This window comes from Oryzias latipes, chromosome 1 (genome assembly GCF_053564925.1).
Source record: "Oryzias latipes strain Hd-rR chromosome 1, Olatipes_Hd-rR_3.1".
Lineage (NCBI taxonomy): Eukaryota > Metazoa > Chordata > Actinopteri > Beloniformes > Adrianichthyidae > Oryzias > Oryzias latipes.
Genome location: NC_136237.1, coordinates 16,816,816 through 16,842,500, shown reverse-complemented (window position 1 = coordinate 16,842,500; position 25,685 = coordinate 16,816,816). Strand labels below are relative to the sequence as shown.

General features: G+C 37.6%; 1 protein-coding gene across 2 annotated transcripts in view; it reads right to left on the bottom strand.

Moving 5' to 3' along the window:
• The window catches only part of pla2g6 (phospholipase A2, group VI (cytosolic, calcium-independent)), an 18,910-nt gene extending 157 nt beyond the window's left edge, over positions 1-18,753 (bottom strand). Inside the window, exons 1-19 of one of the 2 annotated variants that reach the window (XM_023958842.2) lie at positions 18,622-18,753; positions 17,860-18,080; positions 15,934-16,143; positions 12,631-12,811; positions 12,287-12,474; positions 11,963-12,059; positions 9,395-9,577; positions 8,973-9,081; positions 7,734-7,850; positions 6,721-6,811; positions 5,177-5,340; positions 4,959-5,109; positions 4,565-4,701; positions 4,125-4,202; positions 2,834-2,988; positions 2,683-2,734; positions 2,279-2,394; positions 2,061-2,134; positions 1-771 (exon numbers count right to left, since the gene is read on the bottom strand). The exon at positions 1-771 is cut by the window's left edge and continues 157 nt beyond it. In XM_023958842.2, the coding sequence (XP_023814610.1) occupies positions 627-771; positions 2,061-2,134; positions 2,279-2,394; positions 2,683-2,734; positions 2,834-2,988; positions 4,125-4,202; positions 4,565-4,701; positions 4,959-5,109; positions 5,177-5,340; positions 6,721-6,811; positions 7,734-7,850; positions 8,973-9,081; positions 9,395-9,577; positions 11,963-12,059; positions 12,287-12,474; positions 12,631-12,811; positions 15,934-16,143; positions 17,860-18,074 (2,463 nt within the window). In that variant the 5' untranslated portion in view covers positions 18,075-18,080; positions 18,622-18,753 and the 3' untranslated portion in view covers positions 1-626. The remainder of the gene's footprint in view (positions 772-2,060; positions 2,135-2,278; positions 2,395-2,682; positions 2,735-2,833; positions 2,989-4,124; positions 4,203-4,564; positions 4,702-4,958; positions 5,110-5,176; positions 5,341-6,720; positions 6,812-7,733; positions 7,851-8,972; positions 9,082-9,394; positions 9,578-11,962; positions 12,060-12,286; positions 12,475-12,630; positions 12,812-15,933; positions 16,144-17,859; positions 18,081-18,621) is intronic. The other variant, XM_023958848.2, reaches the window with a different exon arrangement.
• Positions 18,754-25,685: the final 6,932 nt, after the last annotated feature.

The following is a 25,685-nucleotide window of genomic DNA, read 5'->3' as shown; positions in this document are numbered from 1 at the left end:
ATATAGTGAACAGGTCATATATCCATAATTGAAAACATTTCTGTAATAAATCTACAAATGCAAAAAGTACAAAACAATCAGTTACCAGACAGTTTAATATTAGTTTCCCTTCAAATAAGTTAAACCTGGCGGTTAGTTTTCCCTCTAGATCAAAAGTTTGTCATTGTTATAAACAAATAAACTGGCTCTAAAACCCTGGGAGTTATTTTTAAAGATGTGAGGATAAATGTTTTTTTAAGAGTCAGTTTAAACAAAGAATATATCGGAAAATCTGAGAATAAGAAAACAAAAACAAATTTCCCCTTAGCAGTGCAGACAGAGTGCAGTAGTACATATAACAGTGTTCAATCTGATCAACCCTCAGTTACTGCAGGGTCGAACACCAAATCTCCCCTGTATGCACAGATGAGTTAAAGGAAGACTTCAGTGTTTCATTTTATGGTACAACAGATAAATATAGCACTGAAAAGATCAGTGAAAAGGTCCCATGATGCTACATGACTCCCCTAAAACACGTCAGTGGTCTTTTGTAGTCAGTTTTTCTGTCCTCCTTTGATGCACACCCCTGTACGGTTAGCTGTTGGCTTTGAAGTTCAGTCTGCAGTTTGTTCCATTTTCTTGTGGGTTCAGTTGCTCTGCAGCCATTTTGCCAGAGACTGGATGGTTTCCCTTTTTTCAAACAGGTACATCTGGGTTTCCCACAGCATGTCCACCAGGACGGCGTCGCTCACCTCGTCCAACATCACCTCTTGAGAGAGCTGAGGACTCAGTCTGCAGAAAAACATGCACAAAAAAACAAACAAAAACAATACAGTTTACTGCAATAAAGGCAATAGTAACTGCATGTACAGAAAAAATAAAAAAAAGATCACATCATTTGACGATAAATGAGTACATTGGATTTTTTTTTATAGATTGACTAAAATATTCCAACCACACTACTACTACACTATGCAATTCTGCTAGTTTGAAAAAGAAAAAGCAACAGTAGAATGCAATCATCTGGTCTTTAGTTGCTAAATATCTTGTTCTAAGAAAAAAAAAAAAAGGGACTGTGGCCCATATGAGCATTGCAGCAACACAGTAAACACGAAAAGCACAAAATTACTCATTTATGTAGCTAACATTTCATTTCAAATCATTTCATCTGTTTTTTTGTGCTGCTTCTTGAATGTTTAAATTAGGCTGTAAAAACCACGACCGTTTTGAAAGTATTTTCCTGTTGGTTTGCTCCACATCTGAAGAGCAACCTGTGCGTCATCAAGAGAAAGAGGTCAAAGTTTCTTTTCAAACATTTTTAACAGATATTTTGTCTCCAGACATTTACACAAATGTGCTCTGGATAGATCCTCGATTTATTTAGTTTTGTTGTCAAATAAAAACACAAGAAATTGTTATGCTAAGATTCAAGGGGGAGAAAACCTCGATAAATTACCCACCATAAAGAAATATGAAAAACTGCAGCTCCATCATATCTTGCATTAGAATCTCTGCTGCAGCTTACATTTTTCAAAATTTCAAATCTTGTGGTTTTTAGTAAGTTTTAAAATGTTCTTTCACTTCACATAAAGCTTATTCTTTCCTCCTGCAATGGGTTTATTAGCGGTTGTTCCGTACTCTACTTAAACCTTAAAACATAACTTTAAAAAATAAAAAGTACATTTGGACAGATTAAAATGTCCAAGCACTATAACTATGTAATGACACTTTCATATGATTGTTACAGATCAAAAAACAGTGAGACTTCAAGCTCCGTCTCACACATTTGTGTGTCTTTCATTAAGCACACATGCAGACACACCACAACTTCTTCTTCCTTTAATAACTAAAATGAACTAAAATAAAGTTTACTACTGTTACAAAGTAAAATGATAAACCATACCGTTCTTTTAGCCACTTTTGGAAACAATCAAATAGGATTTGTTTTTATTAGTTAAACGCAGTCAAGATGAGATTATTTAAATATAAAGTGACAACGTGTTCAAGGACATGAGGAAAAACAGAGAACAAGTGGTTTATGACAGAGAGAAGGAAAAGCAGCACAGTCATCAGCAGCTGACCTGTGGTAGAGCGTGTCGATCATCTCACACCAGGCTGAGGCCCGGTCCACCGCACAGCCGTCAGAGTCCGTACACTGTTCAGAGAGCAGCACAACAAGCATTTAGAGATGTTAACATCACAACCCCTGACTGGAAAAACTTTATATTTTTAATTAAATTTTTTTTTAAAGAGAGGGTTACTAGCACTTTATAAAAATACATAAATCCGGTCCACTTACACAGTCCACCAGCATTTTGCCAAGCTCCTTCGCTCCTACAAAACTCTTGGCCAGCTCCAGTGGGTTGGAGGGCCGGAAGACATCCACAGAGTTCACAACCACCTGGGGGGGTTTTCCTGCAAACATGCAGTCAATAAACTGAAGCTTTGGAGTTTAACAATTGCCAACATGTTGAATTGGGATTCATATACTTTGGGCAAAGAATAATTTGGCTGTATTCGAGCTCAGGTGAGTGCAGTGTCATCAGCTGAGGTTTAAAAAATACTTTTTGGGATATTTATGATACAATATGACACGGGGTGGGGGGGTGGGGGTGGGGGGGGCATCTCTCTCAGAAAGAAACCCAAATCCTTAGTAATGTTTATGTATATTTTTTTATGCCCAAATAGCATTGGATGACCTACCTGTACCAAGAGACACTACTATCCCGAGCTTCTTCACGTCCCCTTCGTGACCCTGAGAGAGAGAGAAAAAGGAACAGAGATATTTTGGTTTCCAAAACGTAAAGCAACTGTTAGAAGATTGAGAAAGAAATGCTGCAGGACAAATATCCACCTGAGCTTTTAAGGCTTTGTTATACTGATGGATTTCTGTCATGGCGTCTAGTGTTGGATTGTTGGCCAGCAGCCCTCCGTCCAAAAAGCGGCCCATTGGTCGGAAGTAGGTGGGGGCCGCACCACTGGAGCGGGCCGCTCTCCATACAAGTTGTTCTTATAAATAAAATAAAGTTTAAGCAATTTTAACTTCTAAAATTGATTTAATGGAGTTTGATAAAACATTCACATCAATGTCTTGACTCATGCAGAACTGTATCACATTAATAAGTCTATTTGCATTTTTATAACAACAATTTCATATAATTATGAAAAGTAGCCTCATCTCCTGCTAACGGCAGTTCTGTCCCTCAGTCATGTTTCTACAGCAGTTCACAAGAGAAAATGTATTAAATGAAGGGAAATCTTTTCGTTATTTGCAGTCAATGTGTTTATGTCCATCCAGATTTTTCTTGCTACAAACAATGAACCTTTAATGCATGAATTATGTTATCTTTGTTTCCAAAATGTGCAGAAAAGGAAAATACTGTTTTTAAATCAAAGAAAAGTTGAGTTTTTTTTGTTAAATTTAAAATGTTGAGTCTTTGACTGTTAGTTAAGGCTAAAGGTTAAAAAACCAGAAAGTCACTGAGCATACGTTTATAAAAGAACAATACTTAAACCATTATACACGCTCTTACACTACAGATCCACTGGATGTGAGACATCAGCTATACTCGCATTCAAGAAGTGCGTTAATTCTGATAATTCACTTCGAAGGCCATTAACCCGCTTATACCATGGTCCCTTACAAAAGAAAAATATATTCAATCAGTTTTTAGAACTTTATTCTTGTTATTTTTTTGGGTTTGTATCGCTTTTTTCCCAAATAATTGTTTGTTCCCCAGACTATTTGTTAGGTGGGACGGTGCCGGACTTTGACTGCAGCGACAAAGGAAAGCGATATCTATGCTGATCGTCACGATGGGTTAAATAAAGCAGAGAAAGAGTTCACCTCTTACCGCTTCTTTTTGTCCAGATGCTGAAGCAAAAGTTGGTTTTAAAGAAGTCAGCGCAGTGATATAGAACTTTTAAGCTGTGTGACCACAGCTTCTTTTTTAGGTGGTTATCAGTGTGGTATATCACTTTTTTAATACACTCCCAGCAGCCAATCAGAATCGAGAATCCACCTGGACCATGGTAAAACTGCTAATGATGAACAGCATTAAAAAATAGGCTTCAAAGTGTGGATGTTATGCATGAGGGTTCCTCAGGTCTGAATGTCTTTGTATGGGATCTGCAAGTCCACACACCTTCATCTGTCACCTTCCTACGCTTTTTGGGCGGTTCCTCTGTGTATCCTACTATCAACACATCCTCATCCTCCCATCCTGAAACAACAACACTGCTGCCACTCAAACAGCACAACTGCAAGGCTTCATGAATCAAACGACACTGGAGTGTTCCAAAAATTCCACTTCTGTCCTATATCCAGCTTCCTAGGAAGACAGACTCATGTATTTAAGGTGGTCTGCTGCAATAAATTTTTCCAGGCTTAATAAAAATTAAAAAACCGAAATCATTTGAACTCTAATCCTCATGGCTCAAACTTAAACAAATATACTTATACATTAACAGGATCTCATAAAAGATTACTTTATACTTCCGGGCCTGAATAAGAGACGAACATGGTTGTACTTTAGAAATCTTCATCATAGAGCTCTTCCTCTTTTTAAAAAAACTCCCAGATTACCTTGCGGGATAGTAAGAGGTTTAAAGTTGGCAGTGGTGGCATATGAAGGTTCTTTCTGGATGGATGGAGGATCGTAGTTCCTAAATATATGCAGCTCGCCTGGATGTCTGTCGGCCAGAACGCTGGTTACCATCACTCTGAGGAGGAGGTATAGATATGGAAAACAAGACTGAATACAAGGAAGGAGCAGAGATGTTTGATCGTCCCAAAGCAAAGCTAGCTTCTCTTTAACTAAGAAGCCAGGAAATGCATGTTATTCTTCTTTTGTTGGATAGTTTTGGCAGCAGAGACTTTGTTTTGTTTGTTTGAACAAAACGTTCAAGCGATAAATAACCAAAAGAAAAGAGAAAAGAAAAGAATTTAGACCATGAGTCACATTTTGGCTCAAACTTGCCTTGGGAATCTCACGTCAGTCATTTTGGTGTTTTCTCCAAATTCCGTTTTCAGGAAGTCCTCCAGAGGGGCGGATTCGTACGGCCGTGACCCTTTAAAGACACGCTCCTTCATCCTAAAATAAAGGCAGCGCAAGTACTCCATGGACTTCCCTGCAGAAAGAACAAACACCCTCATTTTTCTGACACCATACTTTAACAGCTACAAGCAAAAACATACCATGGACTATGGCCAGGGCAAGAATCCCCCCTGTGCTCGTCCCAGCTACCCAGTCAAAGAGCTCTCTAGTGGGTCTGCCTGCTTCCTTCTCCAGAGCGATTAACATCTGGATCAGAACCAGCCCTTTAATCCCCCCACCATCCAGACACAGTAGCCGGTCCATTCTGAAGGAAGGAGGAAAGATTTTAGACTGCAAATCTGTTTCAAACTGTGATTTGTGAATCACTTCATGGCCCAAAGAACAAAAAATGTATATAGTATACATAATACAATAAAATGCTTTTAATAAAATAAAACATACTTTTTAAATATTTTATTATGCATGAATGAAAAGCAAAAATACACCAAAACAATAAAATACTTAACCCGTAAAAAAACAAAAACAAAGACAAAATCATCCTCGTGGAAATATATTGATAAGAAAAGAATTTGATGAATGAATTTTACACAGGAGCATAGCTGGACACCAACTCAGATTTAAAACTTTGTTCAGACATTTAAGAGATTTTACCAGGTATGGAGTTGTTTTAACTGATCTCTCTCTACTCTAAATCTCTCCAAGCTTTTCTTAAAATCAATGACGTGTTTTTTTGTCGCATTAAGAGCTAAGAGATATTCAAAAATCCTTTTGCTCCATACATGAAAATAGAAAAACTTGATGTGAGACTAAAAAATAACAGAATAGCTTGATTCAGAAAATGTTCACAAGACACCTAGGTATTTTATTCAACAGAATCAGTTTAAAACTGTAAAGGTTCTGTTGTTTAGGTGATGGTTCAGGTTGTTCTTCCACAACAGTCTTCATTTAGTTATCTACCGTCAGTGTATGTGTCTGGTTTTCTGTCAGGTCATCTGCTCTGCTCTGTCACTCTTTTGTTGTGCCCTGGCTTTTGTCACATTTGTCCTGCATTTTGGGTCCTACACAACAAGTTCCTGACAAAAACATGGAGAAGCCACCTCAGACGTTTTTTTAATATTGTTTTGAAGACTATAATATGAGCATTCATTAAGATGGGCCAACGTGAACTAAGATCATATTATCATTTTGTTCCAAAATTTGTGATTTCATCTTATTACACTAGTTTTCAGACACTGATCAAAATGAACTACAATAAGGTTATAAAAACTCATAAAATACAAACCATTTGCTTAGAACTAGTTAAAAAAAATTGGTTTTTGGCTGTATAACTTTTAGTGTTAAGTAATTCTATCATACAGTTAGCTTTTGTAGTTTATTTATCCCTTTTTAATGCTTCTATGGAACATTTTATTCCTAGACTATGATATCTTATAAGATTTCTTATCAAGTAAAAATGACTTGCTGCATGCACGGATCATTTGACTACTTTCTAGTGATTTTCTCCCTAAGATTTGTGTTCTTTTCCTATTTTTACGCTTTGTATTTGGCAGTGTACAAACATTACCTGAACCCAGATTCAAAAACTACAATCAACTCATTAGGAAATACGAAACTGTCCATTCAAATCTACCGGTACATTAAATATAGACCAGTTCCCTCGTGATGTTATCATTCACAAACTCACTTCCTTTTCTTGCTTCTGGGCCCATCGATTTCTGTGAGGCCTCTGCCCATCGCCCCCATGGCAGCGCCCACATAAAGAATGTCCTCAAACCCTGAAAACCAGTCATGATTGTTGTTAGACAGGCCGAGCACAATGCAATTAATTCAGGTTATAGAGGTGGAAAAAGGATGTGGCTTCCTATTAAAACTAAGAGACAAACAGATGGAAAACAAAAGGGATTTTTTGTCAAGGAGGCTGTAATTTAATGCCTATAAAAAGTTCTAAAAGGAAATTTAAAATGACCTAATACTTTGTGTTTAACATCCAAAAATAGTGCTGTCTTTATTTCTTAAATTTTGCATCTGGATCTTTACTATATTTCTGTAAAACTCCTTTTTACCATTTGCAGATTGAGTTCATGTAAAACTATCTTTTACAAGACAATATTTTTATGGACTTATGGCGCCCTCTGCTGGAGTATATATGCAGTGATCTGGCTGACACTATTAAAAGGGCAGGTTCATTGGAATGGCCTTCCTCCTATCTGACTATTATAAATGCTTGATATGACCTTCTCATAAACCCTTTTCAACCACACCAGATTGCACAGATATGAATGTTGGGGATTCTGTATTTGTCCATGGACTTTCTATCCTTCATATTATTTTCATTTGTTTACACTCAGACCACTGTTTTGTCTAGCCTTTTTTGCTGTTGTTGTTTTGTACAAATAAGTCCAAATCTAAAATTAATATGATTACCAAAAAAAACAAATTATGAAAAAGAAAAAAAAACATTTGCAGAAACAAAACTAATACATTTCTTGATTTTTCTTTGAAATTAAAAGTAAGGACTTTTAAGTGAAACATATTCTGCTGTTTATAACCAAGATCAACTTGTCCTGGAGTCAAAAAGAACTTTTAATGTACATGTAACAAGTAAAAAAGATTAAAAGGAAAATGTTGAAAACAAGAATGTAAATAGAAGAAAATGTAAGAGAGAGGTAAGGAAAAGCTGAGGGGAGGAATCATTACCTATGCCTTTTGGCTTGTTCCTGTTGGTGATGGGAGGAGGACTGCTGGGGGAGGGAGGGTGGCAACGCTGCACCCCTACACTACACAGCAGGTCCAGCAGTATCTTTCTATTGGGACCTTTCATGTTCATGCAAACACATGAGCCAACCTGTTAGCCGTGCACATGAGCAGTCACCATGCAGTTTCAGACTTCAACATGTTACAAACAAACTCAGTTTAGCATCATTTCAAGTGTTCAGTGAGGGATTTAGTACAAAACAGTTAAAAACAACAGAATATCAGATCCACCATTACTTTAAACATACATTTTTAAAAAAAATGTTTCTGCAAGTTGGAAAAAAAAATCATGCAAATAATATTAAATGACAGAGGTGGTCCTTCTTGATTCTTGTGAAGTCTTTAGGAAGAAGAAAGGATGACAGCAGTCATCTTATTGGTTGAACGCTACAAAGCATTCATTGGTTGAATGCATTCAACCCATTGTTTTCCTGTTTCTCTTTCTTTAGGATAGTATCTTACGCCATTTTTTGCAGCTTAACTCCTTCTACAATTTTCAGCTATTTTAACCATTCAACAATTAAAATGTTCTGCTCTTTCAGCTTTTTCCAGCTATGACTGTTGGTCCTTCAAAACCTTGAACTTTTCAAGATATCCCAGGATTTTTGCCTCCATTTAAATACACGGGGAATCTTTGATGCAGAAGCTCGCTGGTTGGAGACCCAAAAACAAGAATATCTTATGTTATTATGCTGTTTTCACTTTATTCATGGTCAACTTTGATCATTCACTTATTTATTTTTCCAATTATTACCCTTTAAGTTTCATTTTCATTCACCAATATAGAATTCAACCCTGCATTTTCTTCTGGAAGTTCAGCTCCTTCTAGTTTTAAATGACACCAATAAGGAGAAGCGTTCTTAAAACTGAACTAAAAGTCTGTGATTGAGACCAGTTTCTGGATAAGAAAATAGTTCACAGGGCTCTGCATGAGGCTGAATGCTCACAATCATATTTTTAGATCAGAAAAACTGAGGTTTTAGGAAAGGTTAAGGGTTTAAAAGTTATACACTTGCTGGCCACTTTGTTAGGCACATCCGTCCAACTGTGCTGAATGTGTGCCACCAAGAATTAAGGCAGTTCTGAAGGCAAAGGGGGGCCAATCCTGCAGCGAGGTGGACCTCAAAGTGGCCGGTGAGCGTTTGACACAACCCCGGTTCATGTTCCCGCGTCTTTCCTCACCTTTGCTGGTGCGTGCAGCAATAAGTCCTGGCGTTTCTCCCAGGTCGTTGTAAATCTCTACATCCGCTCCAAACACGATTAGAGCTTTGATCAAATCCATGTGATCCATCTAATAAAAATAGTAACAGACAATTTATACTTTTAAAGCAATATAAATAAAAGACTTGTTTTTTTTTATCCCCAAATTGATTTATAATGTTATCATTTTAAGTATTTAACTAGCTTTTTGAAAGGTGTGGATTAAAAAGAGCTCAAAGCAAAACACTTTATATTCTAGAGTCACTTTTTAAAGATGTTACAAAAAGATTGAGAAAGATTACTGATGTTTGGTGTTAAAAATACATTTTATCAGTATTTCTCTTTGAGTACAAGAGTTTTTTGTTTTTAGTAAACATGACAGTTCAGACTGAGTGCACACAAACCTTCATGGCCAGATGCAGAGCTGTGTTCCCCTCCTGACCTTTCAGGTTTGCATTTGCCCCATGAGTGAGCAGCACCATGGCCGCCTCGAAACGTCCCTTCTTGGTCAAAATGTGAAGAGCGCTCTCTCCTGTCCCACTCAGGTAGTTCACATCACAGCCACACTCCAGCAGCATCCGGCCCAACTGCCAAAGACAAACCGGGACTCAGTCAGACTCATGTGCATCTGTGAGTTTGGGAATTAGGGGCATAAATTCTGTCATCAATTTATAAACATCTTAATTAAATTACAACTTGATTGTTAAACAACTACATATCCTATTTATAGGACTCAAAGCCTAGGTCATAGGTAACTTCACAATTTAAAACAAAGCTTTAACATTTTCACTCAACAAAACACTTAAACTGTAACTTAGAAGAAAAGGGAACATAACAATTCCCACAAACTTTGTCCCATCTGTGTCTTGTCATTGCGTCTTTGGTAGCCTCCGTTTTGCATCTCAAAGTCCAATTGCATCTATGGTAGGGGTGTAACGATTATTAACCGATGAATCCTTTTATATTTCTACAATCCAACCAGATAAATCTTTCAGAGGCACGTTGTTAATCAGATTACCATTATTAAATGGTTTCAAAATTACATTAATTATAATCCTTTTTTCATTCATTCATTTTCTTGACCGTTTATTCCCTTTCGGGGTCACGTGGTTGCCGGAGCCTATCCCGGCCACTTGGGCGTAGGCAAGGGATGCCCTGGACTGGTCGCCAGTCTGTCGCAGGGTAGATATCCTCAATCACACATCCATTCACTCTCACACTCACGGACAATTTAGAGTTGCCAATTAACCTATGAAGCATGTTTTTGGACGGTGGGAGGAAGCCAGAGATCCCGGAGAAAACCCACGCATGCACGGGGAGAACATGCAAACGCCACACAGAAAGGTCCCCCATTGATGTTGTGTTTTTCATGTCCCCCAGCCGGGACTTGAACCGGGGGCCTTCTTGCTGTGAGGCAAGAGCGCTAACCACTGCGCCACCGTGCAGCCCTTAATTATAATCGATATTGGAAATGCCATTTGGATTGAGGCACAGTAGGATTATTTTACTATAGTGTAAAAAGCACCAAGTGCAGCACAGCGAACAATACACCTGTGGACAGTGAATCAGAGCGAATTGGATAATTTAAAATGAACCAATATTCACTATGAATCCTATCAGCAACAACAAATTATGATATGAATCGAATTGTTGTTAAAGTGAATGGTTACAATCTATGATAAACATTACAGACTTTTCTCATTTTATTCAGTGGAACAACTTGCAGAACAAGTGACAGCCAAGTTCCATTTTGCCTTCCATTGTCTATTCTGCAAAAATTTAGTTACTGATTAAATAAATGAAATTAGACTCCTGTAAAAGTAAAGATCTGCAAAGCCTTGACATTTTTTGTGTGGTAAAAGGTATAAATGTATGTGGCTGACAAAAATCTCTGATATTTAAAAAAAAGAAACAAAACTCGGTCAACTCTGAACTGTGTGGTGTGTTCATGCAGTTTGTGCATTCCTTTAACACCAACTTCTCACACACACACTCGATGCTATCAATGAGTTATCCTGCCGTTACAGATTATCAAAAGAAAGTACCGTATGCATGTTACTGTACTTGCTTCCGAAAATACAAAGCTTTCATTCAAGTAAGACATTAACAACTTTTTCATTGTTCTTGTTTTTATTTTGCAGTTAAAACTAGTTTTTATATGTAGTCTAAAATTATAATACATGAAATTGTATTAGTTTTTCCATTCCTTCCTTCATTTTAGAAACTGAAGAACTGTAGACTAATAAAAATGCACTGATTTCTTTGTTTACACTATAAAGAGATTCCTAAACCTGAATGACACCTTGTTAACCTTATCTAGATTTATGGTGCTTTTTCATTGTGTTTGTCTTCCACCCGTTTACAGCCGCAATAACTCCTCTGCTATTCATCATTGACCACACTTCTATGCCCATAAAACACTGACAATAGCAGGACATGGATTGGATTTACCCAGTTGATTGCAGCACTTTAAAATAGATGTGCTTTCTTTTATTGGTGTTAAACTATGGAACGCACAACAACATGATTTGATATGTAATGATGATATTTCATGATCATGATATTTTTCAGTTTAAAAATATGTGGAGAGATATGTTAAAGGTGATTCATTTCATGTTGCTTTTCTTATGGCATTGACTGTGAATGGCAGACAGCAGGGCCATCTAAACTATGTACATGTATACATATATGTATTCACACACATTTCTTGCGTTAGCAGGGGCAGGCATAAAATAATAAATTTCCTCTGACTGCTCCCTTTCATTCATGAAGTTGTAAGATTGTGTTGTGATCGGTACATGATTTTGTGTTTTGTTCATGATTTTGTGTTTCTGATGCTTCATGAAGTAGGATTTTAACAGGCTGGGTCAAAGCCGCCTGCTGGTAAAGTGCTTCCATTGTTTTGGCCTGTGGATCTATCTGAACTTTGATGCTACATGTCTTAACTGAAGTGCTGCTGAGGGAATTTTCACCTCTGCTGTCTTAGTCCAGTGGAGCGGCGTTCCTCCATAAACAGCATCACGAGCTTGGAGCTGGCTCGGGTCGGCTTTAAGGATCTCCTCCGCACAGCTACAAGACAAACACTTTTTTAAACACACGAACATTAAAAAACACACAACATCTAATGTCAAAGCAGCCTGCAAACTGATTTAACCATTTTATCTGACAGGGTTTCTCTATGTTGAAATAAACCAATTTTCAATGGAAATAACTATTTCTTCTTCCAGCAGCAGTCTTCATCTTTCCACCAAATGAAAAATCAATGAAATTTCTTTTTTATTCTCTCCTCGTCTCACCTCTTCTCATTAAACTTCATCGCAGTGTGGATGGGATAGCCTTTGCTCCCAGTGACGTCACACTTGGCTCCGCCCCCCAAAAGGGCTTTGACTGCCTCCACCCGTCCCAAACGACAGGCCACATGGAGCGGGGTCTCCCCGTTGTTGTTCAGCTCATTGACCCCTGAGCACAGGTGTGAGCACAGGGCCTGTGAGGGGGGAATACAACAGCAGGGTTGTGAGCGGCGTGGTGATTTATAACATTTCACTCACAATAATACACTCAATTAAACGATCAACCTGATAAACACACAAACAACCACACTTCTGAATGTAAATGAAGTTCTTTTTCTGTTCAGTTTCACCTGAATGATGACAGGAGAGTTCTGCTTGGAAGCGCTGTGCATGGGCGTCTCGCCGTTGTGGTCTTTGATGTCTGTGCGGGCTTGGCTTTCCTCCAACAGTTCTTTCACGCAGGCCAAGTCGCCTCGCTCGCACGCCAGGTGCAGCGGCGTTTGACCGGAAGCATCCCGAGTGTTGATTTGACTGGAGACACATAGACATGGTGTCATCATTATTATAGCAAAAATGGCGAGGAATATTGGAGCTATCCAGCCGTACAGCTTGGAGCCAGATGAGGAAATCAAAGATGTACATGGAATTAAACGGTCTACAAGTGGATGCGTCAGAACAGATCAGAGCAGGGAGCCCATTGGATTTTCACATAAATGAGCCCTTTTTCAAAATGCATTATTTGTTTGCTCCTGATTCACAACAATTTAGATAAAGGAATACTCAGAAATAGAATTTTATGCTTAGTTTTTAATTATCAATGTCCTTCATCATGAGAAAAAAGTTAAGAGCATGGTAAAAACAATTTTATCGGAATGGATCTTTTTTTTTTTTTTTTTTTTTAAGAAATAAAGAAAGAAAAAGAAAAAGAGACGAACTGAAACTTAATCAGCCTGGCTTTATGTTTGTCTGCAGCACCACAAGAAACCTTCCATCTCGAAACCTTTATTTTTTTGTGGTCTTTGCGGGTTTTTTGTAATAAATGTGTTACAATTAAAGGAATTAAAATTATGAACTATTTTGAAGTACCATATTAAAAACGTACTAAAGATGATAGCTCCACATCTAAAATATGTTTTTTATTTGTAGTAGCCCCTAGAATGTTGTCAAGTTCCCCCCTTTGAGAACCACTCCTCTACATACACACTAACTAGTGCTGCCTGTGAAACTGGGCACACTTCACTTTAATTAGCTCAGTAGGAGAAACCAGATGCGATAGAAAACAAAACAAGAACGAACATGTTTTTCTTTTTCTAGAAGCCATTTTTGAACTTCTATGTTAAAAGCAGTAAGTGCAGAAGTGCAGGTGACGACTGTCTTTTTTTCCTCAAATCTATGCATTTGTGGACTGGGTTTACACAACGTTTTGTAGTAGTATTCCACAAAGATTTGCTGTAGAAACTAAGTGAATGGGGTGTGAGGAGTGGTGTGTGCAGCGTTTAGACAGTGCTGTTCTTGCATGGATCGGTAACACATCTCAAACTAAGAGATCTTGATTACTGGGAATTTCCTTTCTGCTCTGTGTGTGCGCGGCTCTCAGGCCTCATTACTATAATGGAGAAAGCTTCCATTAGTAATGCGGAAAGAACTAAAATCAACTGTCTGCCAGAACATGACAAATATCTGGGTTTTGGACCCTCCAGTATGATTTAGAAAGTGCAAAGTGGAATCCATTCCAGATTACTTATTAATGTTATTTAAAAGGGATCTGGTGCTTTATAATATTATTGTGTCAGAGTTGCTATGCATTACAATACTTCTGTATTAATTTATTTTACTTTCTTTGTCATACCTGCAGAAGAACAACACACAGGGGCTTGCAAAAATATTCACCCCCTTGGATGTTTAACCTTTTTCTTGCCTCATAAATCACTCATGGTTGATCAAATTTGTCATTTTCCAAACATTCAATTTTTGACTGTAATGTCAAACTGAAAACAGACTCCTACAAAGTAATTTCAATGAAACAAAACGTATAAATATATAATTGTTTACATATATATTCACCCCTTTTTAAATGTAAGGGTCTAGTTCAGTAGAGGTCCATCCAATTAGTGCCAACAGACAACAAAGTAAAATGAAGATCACCCCAGTGGTATGGGTGTGTCTCAAGTGATTGAGCTATAGACACACCGGTCTCTGAAGGGTCCCGAGTTCCACAATAGAAAACTCCAAACAACTCAGAGAAGGGGTCATTTAAAAAAATTACACACACAATTCAGGGGATGGATGCAAACGGATTTCAGAGGCATTAAAGTTCCTCTGGAGAAATGAAAGGAATATGGTACATGTGTGACTCTGGCTAGATCAGGCCGCCCTTGTGCAAACAGAAGACTAGTGAGAGAAGCCACCAAGATCCCGACAACTACTTTGAAGGAGTTACAAGCTTCAGCTGCTGAGCTGGGAGAGACTGTGCATGTCCAAACTGCTGCCCGGGATCTTCACCAGTCAAAGCTTTATGGGAGAGTGGAAATGAGAAAGTCACATTTGAAGAAAATTCATATTAAAACTCAAATCGTTTTCCAAAGAGGCATATGGAAGACTCCATGAGTAAGCAGAAGAAGATACTTTGGTGATGAGGCCAAATGTCAATATTTTGGCAATCAAACAAGATGCTATGTTTGGAGGAAACTAAACACTAAATCATCAAAAACACTCCATCACCTTTGTAAGCATGGTGGTGGCAGCATCATACTTGTAAAAAGCAGAGAGAATGCTGCAAAAATACACTGAAATCCTGAGAGGACGATCTTTTTCAGTCTGCAAGAGAAGAACTGCTTAGGAAAAAACTATTTTTCCAGCAAGACAACAATCCAAAGCATTCTGCAAACGCTACAATGGAATGGTCTAAAAAGAACAAAGTGAGTGTTTCAGAGTCAAAGCCCAGATGCAATTCTCAAACTAAGGATGAACTTAGAAAGGGCTGTTCATGCTCAATATCTGTGCAACCTGATAGAACTTGAGATCAATGAAACAACATTGCAGTGTGCAGATAACTGATCGATACTTGTCCACTCAGACTCAATGCCGTTTCTGCACCTAAAGGTGCATCTACTAAATATTAACTTGAAGGGGGTGAAAAATTGGGAAAAGAATTATATTTCTCTATACATTTTTGTTTTCAGACATTACTTTGTAGAAATCTGTTTTCACTTTGATATTAAATCTTTTTTTGTTGTTCAATTCTTGTTGTTTTTTTATGTGGAAAGAAAGTGTTTTTGACCATGAATGATATATGAAAACAATAAGGGTCAATCATACTAGGTGTTAATACTTTTGTAAGGCACTGTAAATTCTTTTGTGACAAATGTTCTACAGAAGTTCATATTTAGATGGCAGCCAATTGTTTAAAATTACTATTATAGCTTTTTTGTTCAAATTAAAACACAAGAGGAAGAGCAAACCTTAACTTTAGTTAGTTTAGTCTATACAAATGAAAATATAGGGGTTTTATTTTGGAAAATAAATAAATGAAAATAAATAAAAAAATGGGGAGAACCTGATGCCTCAGAAAAACCCAAACAAATGCCGCTTAATTAAAGCAGCTTAAAATAATCACAATTGTTAGCCCACAACAGACGAGTAGTTCACCTTACCTCTGCACATGGTTATGTTTGAGACACTCTCGCAGACCAGTGTCCACTGCGATGTGGGCGGAGCTCCAGTCCGGGTGGGAGCGGATGCAGTCCACAATGGTCTGAACCGTCTCAGCCTTCAGAGGAAGGATCTCGTAGAAAGGCCGAAGTTTCAGGGCGTACTGTGGGAACCAGTTCTTAGCATCTTCCTCTGAAGATACCTGGAAAAGTCTTCAGAGAGTTCAGGGAGTTGTTACTGAACAGAAGTGGAGAAACAGAAATCTGAACTTTACTTTCTGGGACTGAGGTGAGACACATGCAGGAATCCCTGGTATGATGTTAAGAAAAATTACCTTTCCCTGAAAAAACATTCCAGAGAGCATTGTGGATGCATGGGAGTGTCTTTAAGATACTGGGTCTTTGTTCAAACAAAGTTTTATGTTTATTTTTTAACAAATGTTAATAGCTGCTATGCTCAAGGTTTACATTCTTACTTGCGTTCTCTATACAAGTCATCCAACAGCTTCCAGTTGGAAAATAGCAACATTAATTTTGTACGTAAAACTCAACTACAGTGTTTGTTTGGACTTCAGCTTTTTTCTCTAAACCTGCTATTCAGGTTCAAAACTTAAGGACTTAAAAGGAATTTGACCTTTAGGCATTCAGCTTTAGCTCTGAAGAGTCCGGGGTGGGACTTTTGGGTTTACCTTTTAATTTTCACCTTTAAAAGGGTTTGGCTTTCAATTGTTTGGTATCATTGTTCTGCACAACTTCCCCCATATGACTATAAAGTGTGTTCCGTAATTTTGTCATACTTTACAAACACACTGGACCAAGAAAGAATAGAAAAATAGCTCCATTAAATTTCTATTTTTAATAGCAATTTGTGATTTAAAAATAAAAAATCAAATTGAAAAATTAAGATGAAAATATAGAGTCTAATGCTGAAAAAAGACCTATGTAGAAATGTTGCAAACAATACAACTCGATGCAACCTTTCACATTAAGGTGCAACCAATGTCTCAGGAGTTTTAGTACAGCCATTTCTAAACCAGATTTCAAAATAAGATAGTGACACAAATCCCTTATGCCCCTCCCCAAATCTTTTGTTTTTTCACCTGAACACACAAACATGTTCAAATTATGGCCAACAAAGCTATGCACTATTTTTCACATAAAAATGCAGAAATGTTTTAGTCAGTTATTTTATAACTATTTATATTTACAAAAAGATGTCACAGTATAATGTGGCTGTTTTACCAAATAAGGTGAAAGTTTATTCCACACCTTGATTGCAAGCACCGTTGGCATTCAGTTATTTCCTGATTTATCAAAAGTCTTGGTGGAAAAACAAAAACATAAGTAAAACCACATCTGCTTTTCAAATTGAAGCCCCAGATTTAAAAATCTGTTGAAATAGACAGTTGGTGTGTTTTTAAATTACTAGAAATGCCCTTTAAAATTGCTTGTGTATATTTCTGCATAAAGAAATTGTTCAGGTGTCTCCTATACCAAATATTACGGTGGTGTTGAGGTGCAAATCCCACCACCAACCCAAAAAACACATTACAGATCACAAGAAAGCAAAACAAATAATTAATAATTTTCAAAGCGAGATCCAATAAACACAATTCCAAAAAAAAAAAAAGAATCAAATGAAAAACAAAAGAAAAGCTTTGGAAGACTGAAGAAATTTCCAGAAACCAAAATTAAATGTTAAAAAACAAAACATTAGGAAACGCTGACTGGATGACGTTTGACCATCATTTCAACCAAAAGTTATTTGGCGTGAAGCAATACTGGATATGCACTATTATAAAACTTTTATTTGTAGGTAGGATTAAAATATTATAGATATTTGAAAAATGTAAAAAGTTTCAATGACCTTTAACCTTAAGCCATGCATCCATTTAGCAGTTTTTTAGGTTGCTCATCTCAGAGACTGACCTCAGGGCCACAGTGGGTGTTTCAGGACACATAAGTAGACAGTCCCATGACTGACTCTGCGTGCTCTTGAACAGAACTATGCGCCCTTCCTCCTTCATCTTGACTCGTCCTCCTCCTGTATAGTCAGACAGGGGCACATCTCTGACCCGGTACGGGTTTGTGAAGAGAGTTGACACAGAGGAGACTGTGTCCAGCAGCCTGCCCAAAAACTGCATGTCAACCTGACAAAACACAGATGAGACAGACAGAGCCTTGTGTAAACTGCAGTGTGCATCATCCTGCTCCTGCATGGCAGCTGTAGAAAGCTTGAGGGATTGTTATCTGCATTGATAAATGATTTATTGATCTCCAGGACAGGATGTCAACAGCTAGAATTCACAGACATATAGAGTCCCTACTGTAGCCGAATAGAAATAAAGCACTTAAACTAAGGCACGGTGGTTGCAAATACTGACTATAAAACTCCACATTTGATTAGATAAGTTTTTTTCCAGCTTTATTCATAATTAAAGTTGTCTCTAGTTTCAATTTTGAAACAGAGATATAGCGCTCATGAGTTTTCATCTCCCTCGAACTACTAGTACTCGTAGTGGTCTCGAAATGAATTTGGTTTTCAACCTCTCCGGCATAAAAGCTGTTTCCCCAAACGAGGCAGCGCTTTAATTCGCGTTTTTAAGAACACAGATGACCACAAAGAGCGAACTCCTCCACGTGTCAATGACGGGGAAATCGTACGAATTTGCGTAAAACGATGTAGGTTACCTGCTAGCCGCTCCTTCCTTCCTAGCAGACTGGTTGGTTGACTTCTGACCGCTGCATCAACAACCACTGCTGCGGCTTAAGAGAGCTGAATCACAACCGACCTTGCTGTAAATCGTGAATGACGTAGCCTGCACCAATCAGAGTGAATAATCAATGTGATGCGCACCGAGTGGGTGGGACATAACTAATGTGACGATATTATGGAAACAACAGATTATTTCATCTATGAATCATGCATACTCCTGTGGGGAAAATATGTCTGACTGGTTATCCCAGGAAAAACAACAAAGCCATTAGAACATTATTTCAAACGAATGTTGTTTCACTACCTCCTAGCATGTCTTATTGGAACATGTTTGTTGCAGATATTGCATGGAAGGAGGTTTGGCAAATACCCAATAAATTTTTAATCACTAATAAGGTTAAAGAAGTTTCTTTTAAGATTATCCATAGAATTTATCCAGCTAAAATGTTTATTCAAAACAGATTTAAGTTAAACATTGAGACATTTTGTAGTTTTGGTTGTAATTCCCCTGAAACAGTTATTCATCTTTTCTGGTATTGTCCCAAAGTGAAGGTGTTTTGGCAGAAGTTGTGTGATTTTATTGATGATAAAATTGATTCTTGTTTTGTCTTATTCTGGAAAGATGTCTTGTTGGGTCTAATGTCAAAACATATGCAAAAGGACTCTGGTTTACTTTTAAATCTTTTACTCATTTTGGCTAAATTCCATGTCCATAAATGTAAATTTTCTGGTAGAAAACCCTGTTTCACTGTATTCCTTTCTGATTTAGGTCAATATATCAACAGTATTCGAAATTCAGAGAAGCAAAAAGCAATCAGAACATTGTCTGTATGTGATAGATTCAGTATTTTTTCATAGAGTTTAACCCCCTGGCTTATTTCTATTTCTATTCTTGTTCCTCTGTATATTACAGATGTGTATTTGATATATGCTGTTGTGTTTTTTTTATTGCATACATAAAGTACTTTCTTGTAAAATGGCATAATGTGCAATAAAGTTGTTAAAAAAAATCTATGAATCATGCAGATATGTCAATAGCTTTTGGGAGCATTTTGCAGTATTCTCGGGATTGTTTGATTTAGTTGGTAATGTTTTGCTAATAATTGTTAACTTTAAAATTCACAAAAACAGGTTTTTAAAAATCAAACCATTATTTTAAAAACAATTCATAAGGAGATCTGCTTGTAATTTACTGGACTTACATTTGTGAAAAATAAAAATGCAAGAATACTTTTCACCTGTGTTGATGACAACAAGGTACGTCAGAACCTCTAGTGTTTGATTTGATTTTGTGTTTTTTTTTCCCTTTCTTTGTTGATTTTGATGTTTAAGACTGTTGCTGTGTATTGTTTTAATTCTGAATATCAAAAAAGCATTTGTCACTAGGAACTTTTGTTTTAAAATGTAAAGCCTCTTTCCTTCTCTTTTTTATCTGTCTTGTTTTTTCTTTTCTTGTTTATTCTTTTTCTTTTGCTGTATCAAATAACTACAAATAACTGAACTTTGGTTGTGTAAAAAACAATCTCATATATCTCAAAAAAATCTCAGATTGAATCCGTCTACTTAAAAGTAATCCATCCATCTATCTATCTATCTATCTGTCTGTCTGTCTGTCTGTCTGTCTGTCTGTCTGTCTGTCTGTCTGTCTGTCTGTCTGTCTGTCTGTCTGTCTGTCTGTCTGTCTACCTACCTACCTACCTACCTACCTACCTACCTACCTACCTACCTACCTACCTACCTACCTACCTACCTACCTACCTACCTACCTACCTACCTACCTACCTACCTATCTATCTATCTATCTATCTATCTATCTATCTATCTATCTATCTATCTATCTATCTATCTATCTATCTATCTATCTATCTATCTATCTATCTATCTATCTATCTATCTATCTATCTATCTATCTATCTATCTATCTATTTAGATCAGGGGTGTCAAACTCATTTTGGTTCGCGGGCCGTATTCAAGGCGTCTGATCCCAAGTGGGCCGGACCAGTAAGATAAAAGCAAAAAAGAGTTTTTTTTTGCTGTTGTTTTTTTACTCAGTTGGAAAAAATGCCTCAGCCAACATGGTAGCCTAATCACTTATTACATTTTTTCTCAGTCGCTTTAGTACAATTCTCAGATCAGAATGAAATTCCCAAAACTATTTGTTCAATCTTCACATCCTGATGTCACTTGTGCACATCATATAAGCAGTTTCTCACTTCCTTGAACAAGTTGCAATTGCTTTGGTACATCCATGCAAATGATTATGTACAATTCTTTGCTCTTTGCTACATTATCAATTGTTTATGTCATGTCTATCAAAATGTATTATATAGTTCACTGTGCAACAGTCTTAATCCTCAAAACACCTTGTCATTAGTTCATCGTATAAGGCATTAACTGCAAAATCGTTGACCAAGTTGTCATAATGTGACAAACATATTTCGCTGTATTGCAAGAGAGGATATTCGCTGTGATGTGGATGAGAATTTGTGGCCTAACATACAGGAACGACAAGAGGTGTAGGAAGACCACACCAATTCCTACTGCACTGCCTGTACTGTTGTACAGAATATTGTCCTATCTTTTTTTTCCCTTTGTGTTACAGTTTTTCTCAGTCGCTTTAGTACAATTCTCAGATCAGAATTGAAGTTTGCAAATACGTGTGTGCATTTCTCAAAACAATTTGTACAAACAGCAAAACTCTATGGATTTCTTTCTAAAGCCTGTAACTTGCTCAAAATCTTTAGTGCATCTCTCAAAACTAAGTCTTTATGTCATTGAACATGTCAGTGCCATCAGAATGTCAAGTCCTTGTGTCATTGTCTACGAACAAGACAGTCAAATTACTTAGTCATGTTGTCAATATAACTGTGTACTTTAGAGGGAGGTTCTGATGGAAACTATGGCTAAAGTTTTGATGACAATTATTGTAAAATGTAAGTTACACTTTTTTTGTTTGATTGCAAGAGACTGGACAAGATTCCCATTTACACTTTTATTGTTCATATTGTAATTTGTTGACAGACCATGTCATACCAACATAGAAAAAAAAACCCACTACAAACAGTAACACAAGGGGAAAAAAAAGATAAGACAATATTCTGTACAACAGTACAGGCAGTGCAGTAGGAATTGGTGTGGTCTTCCTACACCTCTTGTCGTTCCTGTATGTTAGGCCACAAATTCTCATCCACATCACAGCGAATATCCTCTCTTGCAATGCAGCGTGGAATCTTTTAGAGTGTCTTATCCAGCCTCTGCAGGCGTCTGCTGTGATGTCATCACACGCTGCATCCATGGAGGGTCATTTGTGTATGTGGCTGGCGATCATAAACTTTCCATCTCCATGCTGAAAAAAATTCCTCAATAGGGTTAAGGCAGGGGTCGGGAACCTTTTTGGCCAAGAGAGCCATAAATGCCACATATTTTGAAATATAATTTCGAAAGAGCCATACAATAATGTAGTGTCCCTTCCCCACACTGAGGCACGGAGACTTAACCTCTTTTAAAGTTCTTTATTCCGATTACTGCAGACCGCAACAAACGCCGTTCAATTAATTCAGCAACTCCTGAATCTCTCCCGCCGACACGAGAGCGCTTCTCCCAACTTTATATTCCCCTGCTCCCGCTGCAGCCCTCCCATTACCCTTATTCGGCCCATAGCTGAACCCCATTGGTCCAAACTACCTAACAACAGGCTGAGCGACAGAACTGAGGGCCAATCAGAGCTCTGCTTGACGCGTTCAATGAACTCCAGAACTTTTAACGCGGCCCAACAGCCACCCAACTCAGTCCGCGACAATATGTTTAAAACTAAATATACAAGTGAATGTGTGCATTTGATTTAATTTCAACATTTTTAAAGTACAATAAGTCTGTGGATTCTTTTTAATATTGTTATTCTGTTGCTAATAAATGATGAGTATTTCTCATGGTAGTTTTGCTGATGGTCTAGTCTGGTTGATACGTGGTGAGTTTCTGCTTCATGCAGGCGTTGAGACTTTAAACGTGATCTTAGGTCTGAATGTTCTGTAGATGTGAGACAGACATGGAGCCAAACACACTCTCACACGCTGCAGTGAGTGACGGGAAGCGGGTTTTACGTTTCCCTGCTGCCTGTCCCCACAACCCCCCCCCCCCCCCCCCCCTGCTTTCCTCACACATCCCGTCTCCGCATCTGCGCGCTCTTTCTCAGAGACGGGAGCGCGTAGTTTTATGCACGTCAATTCACTGGTTTCCAGCTGGTACAAACTCTGTGAAATAATAGATAATAGTAACTTATAGTGCTGGCGCAGATTTTTCTCTCTAAGCACTGCTACTACTGCGCGCCTCTGGCATCGCATCGCGCCCGAGAAGGACTGGTCTAATGAAAAAAAAAACTATAATTAAAGATTTGTCTGCGAGCCACATGTGACCATCAAAAGAGCCATATATGGCTCGCGAGCCATAGGTTCCCGACCCCTGGGTTAAGGAATGGAGAGTAGGGTGAAATGGACTGTTGGAGTGATGAAAACTCACATTGTCCCAAACTATCACATACGTTGGCAGGTGATCTTCACTCTGACCCCTCTCTTCTTCAGGGATGAGATCTCTGTAGAGAGTTTCTAGAAAGGTTATAAGATGTTCTGTTGTATGGACCTATTATGGGAATAGGAGTAAGCACACCATTGTCACAGGTGGCAGCACCCATGGTTATGTTCCCGCCCCATTGGCCTGGCACATCAACTGTAGCCCTGTGGCCGATGATATTTCGGCCTCTTCCTCGGTTTTGCCCCCTAACTCCTCCACCACGCAGCCTCACTCCTCTTCCTCTTCTTCTCTATGGCTGTTGACCCAGTCCAATTCCTTGTCCTTCCATTGTCAGACGTAGAACATTGTGTTGTGCTTCAGCAATATACAGTATATGCTTGCCCATTGATTGTCAATGAGATGCACCTTTTTTAGAGGAAGTCAAGTCCCCTGAGAGCAATTTACCAATTCAGGACAGATTTAGACAAAAAACATATAATGGAGATGTATATAAATATGTTTGTCACATTATGACAACTTGGTCAACCATTTTGCAGTTATTGACTTATATGATGAACTAATGACTAGGTGTTTTGAGGGGTAAGACTATTGTACAGTGAAATATATAATACATTTTGATCAACATGACAGAAACAATTGATAATGTAGCAAAGAGCACAGAATTGTACATAATCATTTGCATGGATGTACCAAAGCAATTGCAACTTGTTCAAAGAAGTGAGAAACTGCTTATGTAATGTTCACAAGTGACATCATGATGTGAAGATTGAACAAATAGTTTTGGGAATTTCATTCTGATCTGAGAATTGAAATAAAGCGACTGAGAAAAACTGTACTGTTTGCAGTGGGTTTTTTCTATGTTGGTATGACATGGTCTGTCAACAAATTATAATATGAACAATAAAAGTGTAAATGTGAATCTTTTCCAGTCTCTTGCAATCAAATAAAAAAAGGTGTAACTTACATTTTACAATAATTGTCATCAAAACTTTCGCCATAGTTTATATCAGAACCTCCCTCTAAAGTACACAGTTATATTGACAACATGACTAAGTAATTTGACTGTCTTGTTCGTAGACAATGACACAAGGACTTGACATTCTGATGGCTCTGACATGTTCAATTACATAAAGACTTAGTTTTGAGAGATGCACTAAAGATTTTGAGCAAGTTACAGGCTTTTGCAAGAAATCCATAGTGTTTTGCTGTTTGTACAAATTGTTTTGAGAAATGCACACACGTATTTGCAAACTTCAATTCTGATCTGAGAATTGTACTAAAGCGACTGCGAAAAACTGTATTACACATTCATTCACAGAGGCCAATGGATGTAAAATAAAATGCATTTTACTTAAAAAAATTGGTTAATTTAATTTTATTCAGACTGAATATTTCACATTTGACACTCAATCAATACTTATAATAAACTCAAGAGGGGCTACAACAACTTCTTGGTCATTAGGGGGTCACTACTGATCATTCTTATGACAATGTAACAGCAGTGGGGATCGTTGGGAACCAAACTACATCTTATTCAGACACAGAGCCATTAGGTTTCAGTTTTGGCAGGTGCAAAGATATGCATTTTCACCTGTTTTGCTTAGCCTTTGCTCCCCCTTTCGGTTATTTTAAAAAATCATAACTCGCCACAGGAATGGACTGGAAACCTGCTTTCCTCTTTCAACATTCTTATAATTTTTACTCTTCATGACTGGGCCGGATTGAACCATCTGGCGGGCTGGATGCCGTATGTTTGAAACCCCTGTCAAACATCTATCTAGATTCTAAATAAAGTGCTACAACCACTTGTGTTTTTATTTCACTTACACATATAGTTGTTGAACATTATTCGGTAACGCTTTCTTTTACAGTACAGTACTTACAGTGTACTTAAGTGGTATTTACATGGTACTTATTGTGTAACTACTGGGTACTTTCAGGGTACTTACATGGTACTTTTTATGGAATTTACTGGGTACTTACAGTGTGTTTACATGGTACTTTCTATGGGACTTTACTGGGTACTTACATGGTACTTTTTTGTGTCTACTCTGTACTTACATGGTACTTACCATGTATTTATTGTATGTATTTATTGTATGAATGTATGTATTTTAATTTATTATCATGTTTATAAATGAGGATAATTGATTAATTTCAAGAATTGCAGTCAAAGCAATAAGGAATTCAGAGATTTATCAAACTCATTACAGAAATAATTAAATAAGTAAAATATATTTTGTACTTCATCAAAGTCGTTATGCTTTTTATGTTCAGTTGAGCTTTTATTGTGATTTTTCTTGCAGTTACAACCCCTGAAGAAGTCCTGCACCGTTACCAAACTCTGCTGAAAGAATTCTGATGGACAAAAAGCACGACCCTCAGGCCAATAATGTGTTTTTTGGAATGCTCCATTGCACTGTTTTGTACTTAAAACAAATTTTATTGTGATGACACTTTTTATGCTGCAGACATGTATCATATTAAAGATAGTTGTTTTCACTGCTGTCTT